Genomic DNA, 22,500 nt, shown 5'->3' with positions numbered 1-22,500 from the left:
ATGTATGTATGTACAGTACAAATCTACCCATCCATCTCTCTCTGTGTGTCTGTATGTCATCTGTGTTTTCCAGTGGACTTGTACTTGCATTGTATGTCCACCCTGGTGTTGTAACCTCTCTAGTCACAACACAGAGGTCGCGTATCTCACTGCTCACCACCGCACTACATATGTTCACCCTGGGGCCCATAGGGACTCTTCACTTAGCCAGCCAGCCACGTGGGGGCCAAACCAGGACGGTGACACTGGGTCCGCTGGCACAAAACGCCATGAGATGCTCCGTTCGCAGCGTGAGGCCGGCCGCGACATCCTCACCTCTTGCACACCTTCTTCCTGCTCACCAAAGGAAGCCTCCCACGGCTTTGTGTCGTCTTTATGTATCCATCCATGGGAGGTGTCGACACGCCACTCAGTCTCCCCACAAAAGATCCGTGGGGCGTGGGGTTTGACTCACTCCGTCGTGACAAAGAGCCTCTGTTACGTAAAGCGGAGCCATTAAACTGCTACACAATAAGACTTCCACTGAGCAGAGTCGGGTTGTTTTGCGCATGGCATGACACATGCTGCGCTGTTTTAAAAGATCCCATTTTATGGGACATACGGGGAGGGAGAGAGAGAGAGAGAGAGAGAGAGAGAGAGAGAGAGAGAGAGAGAGAGAGATGAGGTGGGGGGATATTAGTTAAATGATGTGCAACGTTTTTGAAACCGGAGGGATGAATCAACCTGTCTTTTGGAGGGGGTTGCATTTCCGAGAATGTTTTGAAAATTGAGAGCGGTACGAGCATGCAAAGGCGAAAGAGAGATACGAGAACAAAAAAGCGAAGAAAAGAGAGCGCAAAAACAGGCCTTCCCTTCCCTCTGTCATTGTCAGCGGCTTGGGCAACGACTATTATTTACATATTCAGAAGGAAGAAAGACAGACAAAAGTTGACCCCATTAATCAACCTGATCCAGAGCTGGGGGCCTTCAAAGAATACAATCTGGATGTGCCAGAGGCAGGGGGGGTTGTTGAAACCTCTTCAGACAGCTCTGTGATTTCCAAGAAACTTCTGTCAACAAGAGGCCTTTCACTTGATCAGAAAAAAGAACCAAGAAAGAGAGACCAACCCCCTTGAGAGACCAATTATCCACAATTGAGGCCTACATCTGACAAATTTGAGGTACTGTAGCTACTGCACCACTTAATGCTCCAGTATTGACATTTCGATGATCGTACTGTGGTAAAAGAGTTAGCATGTTCAGTTTAACCACCACCGAGAGCAGGAAGGTGGCTGACTGTGTTATGCCCCCCATTTACAACCTAACTTTAATATGATGACGATATAGCAGTAACAGGGAAGTGCAAGCCTATTTTAAATGTTGCTATCCACTAAGCTAAACACAAGCCTCTTGAATTAGGCAGAGATCCTTTTAAACCATAAAATTTGTCACCCAAGCTCTCTGGCACACCAGACGCGCCGCAAGAGAAAATAATTTTACAATCAATCCTGCAAAGAAAGAGAAAGCCTCAGATTCAGCACAATAGTATGAATACATTTCACTGTTTCACATTTTTCAACCCTGGTGCATTCGGGGACTTCGATTCTACAGATGATAGAAATCGTTAAATAAATGAATACTTATGCCAAGTCATTTACACTTCTGAAACTTTTGGGAGATAAGGTAGTCAAAATATGTGCACCGTTCTTTTTAATAAGCAAGAAACCCAGTTTTATCCCAAGCCAGGCAGATAAGTAGCTGTTAAAACATGGCTATCCAATGCACTCAACTATACCCAATCTATAAACAAATCAACTACTTTTACTTACCATGTGTATACAGTGCATACGGAAAGCACTTCACTTTTTCCACATTTTGTTATGTTTCAGACTATGTTTCAGACAATCTATGGACTGATCTTCAGATAATCTATGGACTGATCAATCTACACACATACTACAACACTCCACAAAAACATGAACAGGTGTTTGGAGTGTTTTGTAAATTTATAAAAAAATTAAATACTGAAATATTTACACAAGTATTCAGACCCTTTGTTATGACGCTCTGGTGCATCCTACTTCTATCAATGGTCCTTGAGATGCTTCTACAACTTAATAGGAGTCCTTCAAGTGAAGCATTGTGAATACTTTCCGTATGCACTGTTTTTTTTAATTTTTTTTAAAGAAAACCTTTTCGGTACAACGACAAAATAAGCCTTTACTTTAAAAGGGTCTTTATCTTTCCTCAGCAGGAGAGACAAAGTAAGTGGCACTTGCTCCTTTTCCTGTGCGTAGGAGGAGAGGGTTCTATGCTTGAGGACAGGACCCCAGTGCATGTGCTGAGCACAGAGACGTGTCTGAGCATGCTCAGCCATACCAGTAGGCAGCGTTAGCAGATTACAAGGGCAAAAGCTCTGACGAGGGGTTACTCACAGCTGATGACCAAGCACCTGGCCAGTGGGCATTGCATTGGCAGAGACGGCATTTCCCCGTCTGGCAGAAATGCCCACCGCTGTAAGACAGAGGCACTAATGCACTTAAGGCCAGTGAGCCAGATAGGGCAGCCCTGACTAAGCACCAGAGGAGGTGCTGAAGGAATGCCCACGTGCTGGGCACACCCGCGCATGGTAACGCCATTGCTGCAAGATGCCACTGCAGGAGAGGTGGGTAGCCACGGCTTCAGAGAGTACAATTCCTACCATGTATTGGCTTTAGATGTGCAGTTAACACAGATGATTTTGCTGATCAGCTTGTCTACCTGGCTGAAGAGTAGACCTCTTCCACAGTAGCCATTTTGACATGAAATAGCAGGGCAAGCATACTGTAGGTGTCATATTATGTTGATAAAGTCACTGATCAATTTAAGTGTTGCCGAATCAGAACCTTAAATAATGCCATTAGTGACACCTGAGTCTGGCATATATTTCATGTCAAAAATGGCTGCGGAGAAAATCAACTGCTAATAGTGAATGGCTGGAATAAACATGTGGCAGGCCTTTGAAGCCAGGTAAAGCGATCCGCAAATAGATGCCGGCATGAGTGCACTGTCACTTGGCACCAGAGGCGGACAGAGTACACAACTTCATTACTTGAGTAAAAGTACAGATACCCTTTGCTAAATTTGACTCAAGTACAAGTAAAAGTACAACAGTCAGATGTGTACTTAAGTAAAAGTACTGAAGTACTTGTTTTTAAAAGTACTTGAGTATCAAGAGTACAAGAGTAGCCTACATTTTCTAAATATTGCATTACTACTGCCACAGTGCTTACATTTATGTACAGAAACGTCCTACATGGAGTTAGATAGATAGAAAGATAGATAGATAGATAGATAGATAGATAGATAGATAGATAGATAGATACAGTAGATACTTTATTGATCCCCAAGGGGAAATTCAAGTTATGAAAAATGTTAATGTTAATACCTTTTTACCATGTTGCCAGGGATGGCCAGTTTTTCTAATACATGTATTTAAAATACATATTTCAAATACAAAATACTATTTTGTAATTGAAACACTTGAAGCGAAAACTATCATTAACTTGTTTAGAAAATTGAAATAGTCTGGCGAGGTGGGGCCACGGGTTGGCACATTCCCGGGACGGACCTGCTGCGTCTTCATCCATTGTATCGTCCATGGTTTTGACCATGGATTTGACTTTGGCGGAAAGCTGAACGTGATTGCTGATAGGCTGTCCCAATCAGTGGCGCCTGCACAATCCAATCACGTTTGAGAGGGAAACAACAAATTGAGGGTTTCCGAGATTTTTCTTTTTCTTTTTTTTTTAGAAGAAGTAACGGGTACTCACGGTTATGGATAGAAATGTAGTGGAGTAAATAGTACAATATTTGCCTCTCAAATGTACTTGAGTAAAGTCATGAGTACTCCCCAAAAATGATACTCGAGTAAAGTACAGATCCCTCAAAATTGTACTCAAGTACTGTACTCAAGTAAATGTACTCCGTTACTGTCCGGCTCTGCTTGGCACACATATCAGCACTATGTCTGTGCCTATGTGTGGAGTGCTCCACCCGCCTTTGCACTGCGGACACTCAGCTCTGCCACTGCTGGGGGCCTGCTTTGGCGGTCGGTGGGGGCCCGCGTGACGTGCCCTGAGAGCAGACCACCTGGTGGCGAAGCCAGCAGCGGTGCCAAAGCGCCACGCATGCAGCCCGTGCCAGCCAGCTGAACTGCTCTCGTTTCTTCTACAGAGATGCCACTACACACTGGAACAAATAGAGGTATAGAGAGATTCCTAGTCAGCTGGAGGTAGTTATCTTGCAAACGTGAGTTGGCTGGTATACTTTTAAGATCTCTTGCAGCAAAGTATTTTTTTTTTCTCTACAATAATGGGATTTTTATAATGTACAGTGCCTATTTCTTGCTAGGTTTTACTAAATCTAATTGTGAAAAACATACACTGGTACTTGTAAAGTTGAATCTTTCTCAACTTTCTGCCGCAGCAACGCTAGTGAAATAAGGTAACGGAACCAACTGAATCCTCTGCAACTCATGACGTCATTCCTTTCAAAGTGAAGGAGAAGCGTTAACACCCATGTTCAGTGTGAGCGCAGTTAAGGATAACACAAAAACATGTTTCTACAGGGTCATTTATAGTCAGATTAATTACAGTGCTTAAATTAATTTTCATAACCCCCCTCAAAAGATATAACATAAAATATGTGCACGTATCATTAGGAGACTGACTAATTAGTGATTTACTTTATGTACATGAACCAAGGAGGGCTGTTGCAACTGACATTGATCTTTCTCAGACAGCAGCCCTGTGATGTGCAATCATCAATTTTAAAGGAGGCATAGGGAGGTGGAGGAGAAGAAGAACATGTTATCATCTTTGGCATCACCAAGGGGGAAAGGCTTTCTCTGTTTCAGACAGTGTGCCTGCCGCTGAATTCTCCCATTGTCAGAGAAGTCAGCTTCTGTTGACAGGAGCAAAAACAAGACAGCCAGGGAAAAATCTGAAGAGATTTACACAAAACTTCAGTGCCTTGTGAGGAAGTGTTTCTCGTCTCTCTCTCTCTCGCTCTCTATCTTTCCCTCAGATTCAAAAATATTCACTGCCATTACTGCTCATGTGCAATGTTCCCAAACAATACTGAGAGGCATATACTGTATAAACTGGATACTAGATATACTCTACACACACACACACACACACGCACGCATGCATGCACGCACACACGTGTACACACACACACACAGGGGAGATTAAGTTTGTTGAAGATTAAGTTTCTGCTAGTGAGATACATATCCAAAAAGGTCAAATGATACTGATATAACTAATACATAATGGCACTTATTTGGTGAATGTCCTTAATGCTCCCGCCTGCCTGTCTCTAAAGGTGGACATTGCTGTTTGATGGTGATGAGCTGCTGTGTTTCTTGGGGTGCTGTTGCTTTTTAGCTGGGATCAATCGGACGATCACAGCCACTTTGATGAATCTGATTAACTTCTAATTAAGGCCTTGGAAATGCGGTACAGGTTGCTGATAATGAAATGCCCAGCCAAGTCAAAGCAGGGCTCTCATCTCTCTCTCTTTGCCCAAAATAAGGCCTTCATCCTCCCAGGTGGCTCCCATACTCCCCCAACCCCCGCACCGCCCTCCCCACCCCCAAACATCGCTCTTCTCACGGCCAAGAGGAGAAGCTCCACGCCAACAGGGCTGACATACTGTTGAGATTGCACTCTTATTGCACTCTTATTTACCGAGCTTCGTGTGTCATTATTCGCCGTAAAAAGACAGCGTTGTGCGACAAGTTTCGGGAGCATGTGGCGTGAGCCGCCTTTAATACTTCCAGTTGTATCCCACCAAGCTGAACAGCTGCCACTGAAAGGGAAGCCTCATCCGCGCGGCTCAGGCTAAATGTGTTTGTTCATGTTCCCCCGAATCACCGTTGATAAACTGAGCACGAGTAATTAAAACATGCACAGATGGGATTCGTCCAAAGAAGAAGACAGAAAAGAAAAAGAGAGAAAAAAAAATGAAAACAAAAAAAACAAATAAAAAAAAGTGAACGGCTTAACGGCTGACATCCCCCGGTGGAGCAGCATCACACACCTGAGGCTCCAGGGCGGTGTGGTGATGGTGTGGCGATGGTGTGGCTGTGCATCGGACGTGACGTGAATGCAGATGGGGACCCCTGGGGGAGCCGGCGGATCTGCAGAGGCCTAGCCAACGCGCCGGTCTCGCCGCTGCCCGTCAAATCCCCCGCTGTTGCCCTGACAACTGGCATGATCAAACCGTCGGCTGGGCCTGAGATAAGCAGGGGTGAGGCCGAGGCCAAAAGGCTTGTGTGAGTGAAGAGGGGAGGCTTAGCAGGAGGAACAGCGGTCACTCTGCTCCTCCTCTTCCTCTGCTAGGACAAATAAGTGATCCCAGGGAGAGATGGGTTTAGTGAGGCTATGGTTAATTAAATGTCTCAATCACAATCTGGGTTAGGTCGGATTGGGCCGAGCCAAAAAAGAAAAGACAAGTACTGCTGACGAAAATTTTGTCCACTCAAAAGCAAGCGATTCGATTCAACACAGACCTACCCTTGCACAGCGATACATTTTACTAACAAAACACTTTTGTCTATCACTGATAAATTGTTCAAATTTACAGCCATTAGCTGATTCATGGAGGTGAACAATGTAGCCATCTAGCCCTACACTGTGGTGCATTTAGAAGGCCAGAGTGTTTCTTTGGTGATTAAAATAGTCCTGCACGGAGGATGCTGTGGAACGTGACCTGCCATCTGCTTGCAGGGCAGGTGGGACCCCATCTTAACCCATTATTTTTGCTGCATCAACTTCCACACTGTACTCTGTGCAGACTTCTCCAATTAGTGGAGAACTCCATCTGTTCCAAGGGCTGACCATTAATACTGTGGAGGTAGGACTGGTGGGACGAGGGGAGAGCAGGTCTGTGATCATAAGGGCTGATCTGAAAAAGTGTGTGTGTGTGTGTGTGAAAGTGTGTGTATGTGTGTGTGTGTGTGTGTGTGTGTGTGTGTGTCTGTGAGTGTGTGTGTGTGTGTCTGTGTGTGTGTGTGGGTGTGAGTGTGTGTGTGTGGGGGGGGGGGGGTGGTGTGTGTGTCTGTGTGTGAGTGTGTGTGTGAGTGTGTGTGTGCGTGGGTGTGAGTGTGTGTGTGAGTGTGTGTGTGCGAGAGAGAGAGAGAGCGAGAGAGAGAGAGAGAGAGAGAGAGAGAGAGAGAGGGAGTGGTGTTTTTTTATTTCTTCTGGACGCTATCAAAGGCATGCACGGAGGGCTGCTCGGCGGTGGGGTGGCCTTTGAAAGAAGCCTGACCCTCCCAGTGGGGCGTCTGACCGGTCAGACAGGAGAACAAAGTCCCGGAGCCTGACTGGGGGCAGGCACAAGGACACGGCAACCCCTGTTTGATGTGCTTGTCTGAGGCTCGACGTGTGCTATGCTGCCTCCAGCTCTGATCAGCACAAGGGGCACACACGTGTCATAAGAGACAGCACACAAGCACACACACAGATCCATGCACGCACACACATACACACACACATACACACACACACACACAACAACAACAGAGCAGGTACTTGTGAATAGAATGCCCTGAGTATTGCATGGTAGCATCCTCCAGCTTATCTCTGTTAACATCAGTGCAGCACATCTTACAGCTCAAAGACTCTTAATTAAGCACAGCTATGACAGGAGAGAGTGCAGCGCTACGACCCACAGCAGAGAGCCAGGAGACGCTGCTCTTCCCTCAGATCCCAGCAGGCTCCCTTCTCCAAACCGGATTGAGGTGCCCTCTCTCTCCACACGCACACACACAAACACACACACACAAATACATACACACACATACACACACACACACACACACACACACACACACACCCACACACATACAAACACATACACACACATACACATACACACACACACACACACAAACGCGCGCGCGTGCACGCACACACACACACACACACACACTTCATTACAGCCCAGTTCCCCTGGTTGATGAAGAAGAGGAAGACAGCATGCCACTATCCCACTCCCTTTCATCCTGCTCACGGATGCTAAGAGACATGAATACACTGGACTGGCCACGGGGGCCCTGCCTCTACAGCACCAACTCAGGCGTCCTGGATGAACACACACACACACACATACACACACACACACGCATACACACACACGCTCACACAAGCGCGCGCACACACACACACACACACACACACACGCATACACACACACGCTCACACAAGCGCGCACACACACACACACACACACACACACACACACACACAAGCATACACACACACTGTAAACTTCTCATACCAGCAAGAGCACACATACCCCTCCCCCCTTCTCCCTCTCACAGAATAGAACAATAAGTGACAGCATCCCTCCCCCCACCCCTCCCTACCAAATGGCCGATTCAGTAAAGATGAAGCTTTATTGATTTTCTCATTTAAACGCTGGGCAGATGCTCATTGAGGCAGATACAGCCGCTCTGTGTCTGGGGATCTAACATACTCAGGCAACGTGTGCCTAGATGATGCAAGGCCCTGACGCATCACCAGTGGCCAGGACTAACACATTCCAACACACTGGACCTCTTGCAGCAGCATCCTCTCATTTCTCTTCAAGATGGTCTTTCTCTTATTTTTTCTATTGAGATGAAAAAATAAGATCATTCCATTCCAGATGCATCCAGCTTTCTTAACCATCCAAATAGGCTGTTATAATGATGAAACCCATTTGAACATACAGTAAATTGGAGGTATGTGGGTGATAGTGTGCTAGTAGCTCAGGTTACGTAATAAACACTAAATAAGGGCAGGTGTTGCACTGTGTGAAAACATGTTGGTATAAGCATGTCCTCCTCCATGAACAGCAGTATGTTAGCTACCTACCTTAGAAATACTAAATAAGGGCAGGTGTTTCACTGTGTGAAAACACCTTGGTAACCATGTCCTCCTCCTCCTGTGAAATAGTCTCCATGTTCAATAAAACCACTGGCTGTTACGTTGAAAGACATTTTTTCTGATATGCACACACAGAAACAATAACAAACCCCAACTATTAACAACCAACAAATAGCACAAATTGTTGATATGGCCGTTTATGATCCGATCAGCAACAAAACCAGACAAAGCAAGACATCTGTTGGTGCCCTTGAGATGGGCACCAACAGATACCAACAAATACCAACTAAAAGCAACATGTTTTTCAGTCATTCCTCTCCGTTGCTATGGCTGTTTATGATCCGATCAGCAGCATACCCAGCCAACCCGCAAACTCTGCAGCACCTACAACTACCACTAACACTCTGATTTCTACATCTCAGAGTCAATTCAGATGACAGCATGAGCCCAAGTAGTCTGAGCACCTCAGCCTCAGTTGTGGCTGACTTTGCCTCAAACAGATGCAGGCACCAACACCTACTGTACCACTTCACAAACACAGCAGCAAGATCTCACACATCTCTGAGTGAATTCAGCTTACAGCCTGATCCCATGACCCCATACAAACAGACAGGGCTCCGATGTGACAAACCAAGGAGCCACTCCAAGACTCCTCTCTAGAGCACTGGAAGAAGGAAGTAAATAGCACATATCAATCCCCCATGAGATTCCAAGCTTCACTCCTGAACCGTGACCAAGTTTTTTCATGGCCTGCACACCACCCACCCACACACACCATCCAAATCCCTCTTCTTCCATGATCACCCTGCACCCTTTTTACGTTCTAAATCCGTCCGTGGCTTCTCCCACTTCCGTGCTAAATGCCTTGGCTCTCTGGTGTCTCTTATCCTGCCCTCTTTGTCCACCACTTCAGAGCTCCTCTCTCATCCGTCTAAGAAGAGTGCTTGCTAAAAGGACTCTTGCCGTTTCCCCTCTGCATTAGCTCAGTAGAGCGCCAATTAGCCATCAGCTCATCCATTCAGTCAGGCTCTCCATGGTGCCATGCCTCTCAGGATGCACTCCTCTCTCTCTCTTCTTTCTGATTTTCTTTTTTTATTATTATTTATTATTTTTGGAATAATAAATCTTCGACTTGGACACTGTTAATTATGAGCAGCGGTTGACCTTTCAACTTCGCCAGATAGTAAATGTCAAGAGATTGTTCTGCTACATCATGCTAATGATGATCATAAACAGCACATAATTATGATCATTAGGATTCAGACGGCTCTCTTAATAAATTAAAAAAGTGATGTTAATCAACACGGCCAAACCCAGCAGGGATAAATAAAGTGTCAATCTAGTCAGCCCGCATGACAAGTGTCGGACGAGTTATGCCTCTACACGAAAAATCTTTGATGGTGTGTCACTCACTGGGACTATTGATGGAAATGTTTTTGGATAGAAAGAGACAAAAAAAACTCTTTTTGACAGTTATTAGCGTCAGATGCTATTTAGATTTCATTTCATCCTACAGATGTTTTCCAAACGTTAGCTTTTGCCTGGGTGAATGGTTGGCGAGGATATAACTCTAAAACCACAACTTAAATAGAAACCCAATGGGCTGACAATACCTTTCTGTCAGGTCTGGTACATGAGTGTCACAACCGCTGCCACTGATCCACCAATCTTACTCAAACCTGACAAAATGCAGTGGCTCCTCATTCAAAACAAGTCACCACAAATGAATAGAGCGTATCTGGTAGAGAGAAAAAAAAACCTTTCCACTCCACTGTCTAAATCCTTTGCTTTCTGCTTTAAGGATGACAGCAAGGCCTGCAGCAGACTGACAACCATCAGAATCTCAGTTCCACTCCACTGGACGTTCAGTCAACACGCCGGTCCTTTCAACCCCACCATGCCTGCTGCTGACCGGTGAAGACCAGAGTTCCTTTATGGTGCCTATGAGAGAACTTTCACATGGTGCCTCTCTCTCTCTCTCTCACACACACACACACTCACACACACACACACACACCAGACAGCAGGCTGGCTGGCTAGCTGAAGAGCAGCAGTCCTGAGCAGCTAGCTGGGGAAAGTTTCAGTAAATGACTTTGCAACAGCAGATCCTTGACTGCACAGAGCTGCTGAGAGTTAAGAGAGATGGAATTACTGGAAAAGATGAATCCATATGCCACAGAGAGAGAGACTCGTGAAGAATCCCCACTCCCAACCACCACCACCACCAACGCAGTTCCTTAGTCAGTAATTACATGCCACAAAGGAGTCTGATTTGCAGATAGTAAATAAGGCCTACAGATCTGACCGTGAACTGAAAGGGTAGTCACTTTTTTACACATCTCTCCTATTAGGCTTCACATTCCTGACCACATCTAATTGATTTGGAGAGAATGATTATCCTGAACCATGATTTGTCAATGATTCACTTCCTCTTCGTTTATCACCCATTAGAGTCTCCCTTGGCTCAGTGGCCTAAGGTAAAGGGGTTAATGAGGGATGGACACTGTTTCCACAAGGCGACTGTTATTCAATAGAATTGATACACAGACATGGATAACATAGTTACAAAAAGTGAAGGGAATCGCAGTGCTAGTCAAGAAAGTGTCCATATTAGATTAGATTAGATCCTTTATTAATCATTTAACAGGAAATTACAGAACAATATACAGTATATTACAGTAAACCCTGGCAAGCAAAGCTCAGAGCTGAAATGAATAAAAATTAAACTGGGATTTAATTAGCTGCACATTATCAGTGCGTGGCGTACCATAACTATTCTCCACTCCTTTCTAAAAACCTTTGGTAGAAACTACAATACTGTTTTTGGAGCAAATTAAAGACAAGCACAAAAAGGGAAGGCTGGCTGGACAGACAAGGGTTAAACAAATATGTGGCCCCTTCTGACAGCCTTGCTGATCTAGATCAGCGGCACGGCGGTGATGTATGCCCCTGGATGGCCACTGCCAGACAGGGCAGCCATTTTAAGTCTCATCAAGTCGAGTACAGAACTCGCGTCCATTATGGTGTCAAGGGCACACATTACACTGGCAAGGCTACAGAACCAATGTGTGTCTGTGTGTATGTGTGTGTGTGTGTGTGTGTGTATGTGTGTGTGTGTGTTCAATAACAACCTCACTAATGGAGCAAAAATGCCATAAGTGAGATGTTTCCTAATCATCAGCCCCTTTTCCCACTAAATACAGGAGGAGTGTGTCACTGTAGTTAATAAATAAATAAATAAATAATGTTGCAGAAAGTCTTAGTGAGGCATAATAGGATATTGATTAAGCATATCCTGTGTAAACAAAAAAAATCTCCTAATTAATAATGTGTGCTAGCTAATTTCATGCTCCCTGCCTTGTCTAGTTTAAGTTAATAGCGTCGACACCGAAAACAAGTTGCTCCCCTTTGTTAGGACAATGAAGATGGATTTTATGGAGACACAGACTGAGAAAGTGTGTCTGTCAACCACCCATTCGAAGCTCGGTACTCGAAACAAGTAAAAGTCCAAATGGCAAAAAATGGTGGGTGAATCAGAAAGACTGCTTAGAGAAAGTAAGCAAATAGTGAAGTTGATGCAGGAGGACACGTGTCTTACAAAATCTGCCTGTGTCCCACAGGGCTGAAAAACACAAATCTCATCTCCTGGTCTAGGTCTGTACTCAGCAGTGATGACTAGGCCACCCACATCCCTAGCTCAGGGCCTGGATGAGAGTGTGACAGCACAGGCCCATAAAACAAGCAGGAAAAGCAAAATGCTCCCATGACTCATCTTCAAAAGCTCACTTACTTTCATTAGTTTCACAGGGCTGATTCCATCAGATTGAATTAATTTGTTTTGGCTTTTTTTTCCACGTCCTGCTTTTCTTCTCAATGGCAATTACATTGTATGAATATATATTATTGCATTACATTGCTACATTGCTATATATATCTTTTTTAATACAACTCTCTTGAGTCATACCTTTGAGTCATACAACACTTTTAATCATACCATTATTAGACCTGTGCTCAAATTCATATTAAACTCGTGTGTGTGTGTGTGTGTGTGTGTGTGTGTGTGTGTGTGTGTGTGTGTGTGTGCGTGTGCGTGTGTGTTTGTGTGTGTATGTGTGTTCTTTAGCATAATAAAGTGGGTAAAGTCACGAGTGAGAAAGTGTCAAAGACTCAATTTTGCAAAATCATGTCTGTTTCACTACATCTGAATACCAGCAGTGAGAGAAAGTGAGCATGAAACCAGGGGAGAGGAACAAGGAAACAGCCCCATCACTGTAGACCTGACAGCAATCCCAGAATCCCCCAAAAGCTCCTTCCTAGTCTGTACCAGTAGGCCTACCTGTCAGTGCTGGGGTCTGGCTACCATCACCCGGTGTGCCCATCAGCTAAAGCTCTTAAAAGTGTAAACCGAAGCGCTGTCTACTTGCATATCATGCCATGCCTTGCAATTATGATGCTGCAGCCATTGATTACAGCAAGGAGAGAAAAGTGCATAACATTGTTGCATCCGTGATACATCATTTTTTTGAGACTCCCATCCGGGGCATGGCACTAATGTAGCTTGCGTTGTGTTGACACAGGTCAGCCTCGCCCCAGTCTGGACCCGCGAACTTGCAGCATCTCAGAATGGGAGGCTGACATGCTAGCAGGTAGGCTAAAACCATGGGTGGAGGGAGGTCTACAAACTGCACAATGCTCTACAGGTTGGAGACTATTACATACTGTATGCAACATTTTTGTTGCATTCTGATCCTAATCTCTGAAAAGAAAAAGGCTCTGGACTCTCAAATGAAACATTATCTGACTATATCCTCTACCAGGCACTTCCTTATTTCCCTGAAAGCCAAATATTTTCCATTTACACTGCTACTGTAGGCTACTGAACAAGGCTAATGCTGTCCTTCATTGGCTGCTGGGAAGACTAATATCTCCACTATTATCCAGAGCATATGTATCATTCATATTAAAAAAGAGAAAACAAAATAACAAACACTCAGTTATGAGTACAACACATTTCTGGGATGTGTTTATCTCGCCTGACCCCGCTTCCAACACTGGGCTAGATTAACCCCCACCTCTCTTGGTCAAACCAGTCCAGCAAACAGAAAGGTGGCAGAGGGCTTTAACTGGCCTGCCCTAGTAATCCACACTGACAATATTGTTGACACCCTTATTACCAACCAACGCATCAATTAAAGGGACAAACTCAGCAAACATTCATGTTTTTTTAAATGCCCATTCTTTTGTTTGTTTTCCGATTGATTTCTATTCCACAGAGAGCTGAGCAGATAGGAGGCCGTTGTGGAAGTCAAGACATCTGTTGACTGAGAGAGGGACGCGCTACGGCAAGTCTGTTTGCTTCATGTGAGGGATCGTCACAGCTCATTGTCCTTGAAAATGATTCGGAATGGAATAACAGGCCTTCGGGAATCATGTCCACTGGGCCGAAGGGGAGTGCCTCTCCTGAGCAGAATATTTATGTTACCCCAGCTAAGTGGCAACAGATGATATCTGTATTCAAACTACAATCTGTACACAGCCACTTACATGGCAGGGGAGTCACCATTATGAGAGGGACATTTTGCATGCAGGTCTTTTCTCTTGTTCAAGCAGTGCATGAAGCCTTTAAAACGGCAACAATGAAGAAGAAAGAAAAAAGGAAGAAAGAAAGATAGAAAGAAAGAAGGAAAGAGGCAGTGACAGTGAGCATTTAGCTGTGTTACCAACAAACTGCAATACCATATGGAGCACACGGCTGTGGCCATGCTTTTTGAACTTCCACTTATTCCTTAATGGAGCTAACAGTCTGATGAAGCAACACTAGCAGGGCAAATGGAGCAGCTATGCAGCTATACTGCTATGGAGCAGTTCACATCGCGAGCTCGGCTACAACACTGGACTACAGCTAGACATTTCTCAACACAAAAACTATGTTTTCTTTCATTCTACTCAAATCTCAAAATTCGTGGATACTATCTTCAGAGGAGAAATGAAGAAGTAAACAATTATAAGCCATTTGGAATATCAGTTGGCCAACAGGTGAACAGTGAAATTCCCTGCATCATCTGAGTCACCTATGTGCCTACTTTAAATGCTGGGAAACAAACAGGGTAGAGCCACTGAGATGGAACACATATGAGGCACTCTTCCAGTCATTAGAGAAATATTAATCTTTAATAATGAAGAAGCAGAATTCTGCAGGCAACATGGAAAGACACAGCAGATAGATGGCTTGGTTCAATTCATTAAAGCTGGCGAGGGGAGTGGAAAGAGAGAGAGATGGGGGGAGGGAAGAGAGAGAGAGAGAGAGATAGAGAGAGTGGAGGAGGAGGAAGTAAAGAAGGAGGAGGAAGAGAAGGAGGGGAGAGCCAGTTCTGTGCTCATTAAAACCCAGCTCTAAGCCCTGCCCCTTTTGAATATGAAAATATCCGAGCACTGAAGAGCAAATGTGCAAGAGAGTGAGCGAACAAGAGACACAGGGACAAACACAGAGAGAGAGAGAGAGAGAGAGAGACAGAGAGAGAGAGAGAGAGAGAGAGAGAGAAAGAGAGCAAGAGAGAGAAAGAGTGAGCGAGAGAAAGACAGAGTGAGAGAGCGGGAGAGAGAGAGAGCACAGGCTGAATTGTGAGTGGCTTACGACACTCAGTGAACAGAAGGTGCTCCTGCATGCTATGCCAGCGCACTAGCCTGCTCGCACGGCACCACACTCCGCTCTCCTCTCCTCTCCTCTCCTTTCCTCTCCTCCGCACACTACGCCCCAGCCGCACCACTGTCTGCCTCAGTTCTCAGCAACAGCCTCCAGAGCCGGGAACAGACCAGATGCGTGTTGCTCCATCAGCAGCACGGCCAGCACCAGAGGGGCTTGACTGACCACATATTCAATCCTCAAACAGAATTTAGGATACTAAAAAAACGGCTGGTAATCAGTGATAACGAACAGAGAGTGTAGGGAGAGAAAAAAAGAGAGTGAGAGAAAAAAAAGGAACCAAGGAGATCAAAGACCCTTGTTGAATCGATGCTCTCTGAATGCATTTTTTTCCTCCTCAAGACTGAGAATGCAATGACCCGCCTCACTGGATTAAACATCGCAGGTCAGTGATCACTTCATGCGACGGACGCTAATTTGTGTCGACACATCGGCAGAGTCTTTAGTTAAAATGGGGGGAGGGCGAAGAAATTAAAGAGTTCTAAGAGGATTTTTTTTCTTTCTCTTCCTCCGTGTTTTTCTCCCCTCTCTCCTCTCCTTCTCTGCTCTCTCCCTCTCTCTCTCTCTCTCTCATGCTCTCTCCCTCTCCACCTCTGATCATCGCAACAGTCACTGCAGAGGATCGGAGAGAGGAGGAGGACAACGCTCGTGCATGCAGCTAAGGGGAACTTGCACTTCCTACCAGTTTACTGAAAGCTACTTGGATTCCGTCGCTTTCTGCTTCTTTCACTCGAGGAGAACTAAGACATTGTAAGTCTGCCAGGATCTGCTGTCCGCTGAAAAAAGGGAGGGGGAGCCGAATTTGTTCCACACTGGGGTCTTTTTAAAATTCGCACATAATTAGTGTCTGCACAAAGGAAGCCGCTGAATAGGGGTTGTCAGCCTCTGGAATAAGGGTGAGTAGGAATCCTTTTATACGAGATTGTTTCCTGAAGAATACTTTTTTTTTTAGAACAAAATCCCCACCGCTCCCCCTCCTCCTTGCCACCTCTTCACTCGCATCTAACATGAGCAAAGTGACTTGTCCTCTGTCTCTCTTAATTCCTATCGTTTGGAGGGGGCAGGATTGCTCCTGTCAGTAAAGCACCATCAGTCACACCAAAAATCTGTCAAAAATAGGGGGCAACAAGGAGAGAGCGTTCTGGCCTGGGGAGCTTACAAATCATGACGCACAAAACGATACAAATCTGAGACATTTTCAATGGACTTTGTCTGGGATATATCTCAGGATATTCATGCTAATGGATTTCCTTCTAATTGGTCTGTACCTAAAGTGGCCGTTGAGGAAGCCCCCCGGGTTGCTACTGTGCTCGCTGGGTATTTTTCTGAAAATGGTTCCCTTGGTGGAGGGCTCTTGTCCGCGGCTGTGTCGCTGCGACAACAAACTCATCTACTGCGAGGGGCTTAACCTGACGGAGATCCCCCGCAACCTGAGCAGCGCTGTTGGCTTGTCCCTGCGGGAGAACAACATATCTGAGCTGCGGGAAGCCAACTTTGTCGGCCTGTCGCAGCTCACCTGGCTCTACCTGGATCACAACGGCATCCAGCTGGTCGAGGAGAACGCCTTCGAGCGGCTGCGTCGCATCAAGGAGCTGGACCTAAGCACCAACCGGATTGAGAGCCTGGCGAATGGCACGTTCAAACCTCTGCCCAACCTGCGCATCCTGGATTTATCCTACAACAGGCTGCAGGAGCTGGAGCCTGACCTTTTTCATGGCCTTAGGAAGCTAACCAATTTGCATCTGCGCTACAATGCCCTCAAGTTTGTCCCTGTGAGGATCTTCCAGGACTGCAGAAGCATGCAGTTCTTGGATCTGGGCTACAACCAGCTGCAGAGCCTGGCACGCAACTCGTTCGCCGGGCTGTTCAAACTGACTGAGCTGCATCTGGAGCACAATGAACTGGTGAAAATCAACCTGGCCCACTTTCCTCGACTCATCTCCCTGCGCACACTCTACATGCGCAACAACAAGGCCACCATTGTGGTCAACACTCTTGACTGGACCTGGCACTTCTTGGAGAAGATTGATTTCGCCGGCAACGAGATTGAGTACATCGAGCCGCACGTGTTCGAGAGCGTTCCCAACCTGAAAACACTCATGCTGGACGCCAACAAGCTCGCCTACTTGGACCAGCGGATCCTGGACTCGTGGGGCTCGCTGGACAGTATCATGCTCTCGGGGAACGAGTGGGAGTGCAGTCGCAACGTCTGCGCCCTGGCCTCCTGGCTCAGCAGCTTCCGGGGTCAGCGCGACAGCGCCTTGCTCTGCTCCAGCCCGGACATCGCGCAGGGCGAGGACATCCTGGACGCCGTCTACGCCTTCCAGCTCTGCGAGGAAGGCGCCGACAGCACCACCCAGACCTTCACCGTCACCCGCGGCGACCGGGCCGGTCCGGGCTACATCTACGAAGGCCCGACCCGCAGCACGTACAACCTCCAGGAGACAGAGGGCGGTGGCGTGGTGACCGGCACCTTCACTGTCACCCCGCCGGCCGAGGACCTGGACAGCACCATGCAGATCCAGAAGGTGGTGACAGGCACCATGGCCCTGATCTTCTCATTCCTCATCGTGGTGCTCATGCTCTACGTCTCCTGGAAGTGTTTCCCGGCCGGCGTGAGGCAGCTCCGCCAGTGCTTCACCAGCCAGCGCCGCAAGCAGAAGCAGAAGCAGACCATGCAACAGATGGCCACCATGTCCACACCGGAGTACTACGTCGACTACAAGCCCAACCACATCGAGGGGGCCCTGGTCATCATCAACGAGTATGGCACCTGCACCTGCCAGCAGCAACCCTCGCGGGAGTGCGAGGTGTGATGCGGCCGGCGGGCCCTCCGAGGGAGCACTGGAGGCTTTTAGTTCCCCTTTCTCCCACTGGGGGGGGGGGTGGGTGAGTTTCACTGGATTGATGTAGCTTGGACAAATCAGACAGCGCACTGCACCACGCTGCACTTGGCTGGAACAAAAGGATTGATGGATGAATGGATGGATGGATGGATGGCTAACTGGAGAAGAAGAATGGGGGTGTGGTGGCTGGAAAGTGGCAGCTCCTTGAGACTGAGACGGTGGATTTTACTGCTGACTTGTGATCAGTCTCTGCCTACTGAAGGACCTGTTGACTTGACGCAAAACAAAGCTTTGTGGAATTACGCCGTGGTGGAGAGGATATTTCAGCTTTAATGTGTCTTTCTAATTCAGGATATTCTAAAAAAAAACAACAACATTCTGACAAAAAAAAAATAACTGGGGACATCCAGATGAAAAAACACTGTTTTTATTGTATTAATGACAAGGAAAGGGGGGGGGGTGGAGAATATAAAAAAAATCAAGTGAGGAGATTTGAAAAGAATAAAAAAAGAACAAAAACACAGAGTCTGTATAAAATATGTTATAAAAGCAGAAATGCAAGAGTGGGGTAAATGCAAGAAGCTATCCTATTTGTTTTGTAAACTAAAAAAAAATGATGATGTTTAAATAAATGAATTGCTATTCACCATAAAGCTGTCTGCAGAGGCATTGGGGGGATACTGGAGGTGTGGTCGAGGATGTAATGTCTGGTCTCTAGTGGCCGTAGCCAGCTCGGAAATGAACACGGGGAAGAGTGATGGCATCACATCATTCAAAACGCAGAGCCTAAATCAGATTTTGAGATCTCACTTTCTTTCTACCTTACTATACACATTATTTTTTTGTTTATCTGTGAGGAATAATCATTGTGCTGGCTTGCCCTTTTGCTGTTGTGGTTTGCATTTTTATTTTCCTCTCATTTCTGAACAGATAAGGGAAGAACCAACTGTGAAAATAGAACACAATGCACTGAGATGGCATACTTCACGTCAGCTAATTTGAAGATATTGTGCGCCATCAAAATAAACTAAAATAAGGATATGATACCTTGCGCCATGCCTTGACTATTTGTTTTTTAAGACTGAGCTATCATGTCAGGAGCTCTATGTGAAGAGTGAGAACAGTCAAGTTGGTACAAATATTAAGCCTTAAACGGTAAAATAAAAATGAATTTGAAATTGAAAGGATTTATAATTTATATGCCTTCTCAAAGCAACTGCTGTGCAACTGGGGAGGAAAATCCAGATGCTAAAACACATTTCAATGTAATTATGGAATATATTCTTTAAAATACAAGCATATTTTTCTGTATTATTTCCTGCTCTGGTTGTTCATTGTGTGGCTGGCTGTGTGCACAGATGGTGTTTCTAGATTCCTTTGAAATGTGTTTGAAAACATGGTGCATGGATGGGGATGAGGTGAGAGGAGAGAAGAGCAGAGGAAAATAGAAGAAAGGAGAGGAGAGGGGAAGAGAGGAGGAGTAGAGAGAAGAGGAGAGGGAGATGAGATGAGAGGAGAAGAGAGATGAGGAGAGGAGGAGAGAGGAGTAGAGAGGAGAGGAGAAGAGAGGAGAGGTGAGAGGAAGAGAGGAGAGGAGAGGAGAGGAGAGAGGAAGAGAGGAGAAGAGAGGAGAGGAGAGAAAAAGGGCTCACAGCAGCAGTCAGCAGTGGCTAGCAGAGGCAGCAGTGGTGAAACAGCATCAGCGTTGGAAGGTGCAGGGTGCTCTCTAGTGTCCTAGCACCAGCATAAGAGAGATCAGGAGCTGGTGGAGCCACAGCAGCAGCAGCAGACAGAGAGCCCACTGGCCCGGCCCTATGGCCAGGATTGGACCGTCCTGCTTCTGCTTCAGCACCAGCTGCACCAATGGTGCCATAAAATGCTGCTGCAGCTGAATTGGTCACAGTGTGTCAGACCATATTGCTGAACAGAGGGGCCAGCTCCTGACTACTCCTAGCAGAAATGTGTAGGGGTATGTGATTTTGCAAATGTTTTTCACTCTGGATGACAATATTGACAATGTGGATATGAAGTGTGTGTGTGTGTGTGTGTGTGTGTGTGTGTGTGTGTGTGTGTGTGTGTGTGCAAATGAAAGTGAGAACAGTTTGTCAGATTAAGTATTTTAAAGAAACTATTTACTTTTGTACACATAAAAAGAAATATCAACTGTTTGCATGTCCTTCAGAGTTGAAAGAAGACTGTTTGAAGGCATTTCTACAGCTATTTACCTGCTAAAGACAACACATCCAAAGCAAATGAATAAAAGCATATCATTGAAGACGTGTACAGTATAGACTCAACTCTGTTTGCTTCACTACCTCTGCTCCACGACAGGTGTAGAACACAGGCCAAACAGATTGCGGTGATACCATATGCCTGAATGGAAAAACACTGGAAATGTATGCATGTTCATTTTCCTTCTGCAAAATCTACCAAACACCAACAGCGCTCTTTCCTCATTTTAGGTTTCAAAAAAAAAAAATAGCTGCAGAAATGTTCTTCTGCATGATCTCTCTTTCAATGAGGTTGGCTGGGTTATGAAACAAACAGCTTGTATGAATAATATGCATATATGGCTTCAGTGAACACAACAGCTACAAATAGCAAAGGGAGATGGAGCGGCAATCTCATTTGCCTATTTCTCCTAACACTCCTCTCTGTAACAATGATTGAATTTTCTTTCAAGATAGCCTCTCCAAGCATGGAGCTATGCGGTCTATATATAGGCGTGCTGGTTTGTGTGCATAAATATTACATGATACTCAACACTACAGCACTGTTGGCAGCTTCAGTGATTTTGTAGACGGTCGATGGAGAGGGGGGGGCAAGATGCTGAAGCCATTGTCCCAGTGTGATACTTGCTTAATTCTCTCTCTCTCTCTCTCTCTCCCTCCCTCTCTTACCCATCTCTCTCTCTCTCTCTCTCTCTCTCTCCATGACCTCATATATCTCCACACTTGTTAGTTATTCAGGAATGGGGAAGTTATTGTCACAGCAGTGTTTATTATTTCCACAATTATCTCAGATTATTAATGCCATGATTGATGAGGCTGGGGTGAAATCAATAGAGGCAGCCATTAAATCAGCTGCACCAATTAGACATTCATTTGGCTCTTTTACATTTTTAAGATGTGCACCAACTTAAGGAGGGAAAATGGCTGCTTTATTTATAGGTATCTTTTATTGATGTGTGGGATAATTAGAGACTAGTGGAGCAGGTTGGCCTTGTTCCTCAGATGGGGCCCAGAGCTGGTGCACACACTGTTTCCTAATGCTTTTGATGTGCTATATGGACATGGTGTGTGTGTGTGTGTGTGTGTGTGTGTGTGTGTGTGTGTGTGTGTGTGTGTGTGTGTGTGTGTGTGTGTGTGTGTGTGTGTGTGTGTGTGTGTGTGTGTGTGTGTGTGTGTGTGTGCGTGGTGTGTATGTGTGTATTCATCCGTCATGTAGCTCTTAGTGTACCTGTCAACAGAATGTGATGGACTTTTGCTCACCAAAAAAAATAAATTCTGGCACCACTGTATTTTTGAAAGTGTGAGAGTGAGAGAGATAGACAGACAGACAGACAGACAAACAGAGAGGGGAGGGGAGAGAGAAAGCGAAAGAGAGAGAGAGAGAGAGAAAGAGAGAGAGAGAGAGAGAGAGAGACTGACACCAAAAAGTAGAACGTGAATTGCTGTGACAGACTGTTAGAAGTCTGTGAGTACATCTCTTCAGTCCTCAGCATACTCCACCCTGACAGCTGCTGGGCAAAAGCACAATGTCCACAGCCTAACAGACAACCATACTTACATCATATACAATCCGGTCTACACCCCACAGCAGCCCACACTTGGTTAACAAGGGCAGAGTGCTTAACCTCTGTCTGTTATACATCACTTTGGCATTAAGCTGTGGCACTGTGGCCAGCTGAAGTCAGCTGCATCACAGCCCAGAGCACTCCCGCCCCACGCCTCTAACTAATTCATGCAGTCCCAGAGAGGAGGAACGCCACTCATCAACCTTCCTCGGAGGCCGCAGAGGTGCGAAGATGACTGGCCCCTGAGACAGCCCATGTGTC

The 22,500-nt window shown here is 45.8% G+C and overlaps 2 protein-coding genes across 2 annotated transcripts in view; one reads left to right on the top strand and one right to left on the bottom strand.

Annotated features, from left to right (window-relative positions):
- The window catches only part of ctnna2 (catenin (cadherin-associated protein), alpha 2), a 422,651-nt gene that overhangs the window by 96,795 nt on the left and 303,356 nt on the right, over positions 1-22,500 (bottom strand). The window lies entirely within an intron of this gene.
- Positions 16,167-18,413, top strand: lrrtm1 (leucine rich repeat transmembrane neuronal 1). The gene has a single exon (XM_076295810.1). The coding sequence runs from the start codon at positions 16,833-16,835 to the stop codon at positions 18,411-18,413; it is 1,581 nt and encodes a 526-aa protein (XP_076151925.1). The 5' UTR covers positions 16,167-16,832.

Source organism: Alosa pseudoharengus, unplaced genomic scaffold, assembly GCF_046254945.1.
Source record: "Alosa pseudoharengus isolate Yale_2024_CS ecotype anadromous, Long Island Sound unplaced genomic scaffold, YU_APseudo_1.1 YU_APseudo_1.1_scf_2, whole genome shotgun sequence".
NCBI classification, from domain to species: Eukaryota; Metazoa; Chordata; class Actinopteri; order Clupeiformes; family Clupeidae; genus Alosa; species Alosa pseudoharengus.
Note: the sequence above shows the minus strand (reverse complement) of the source record. Positions and strands in the feature narration are given on the sequence as shown.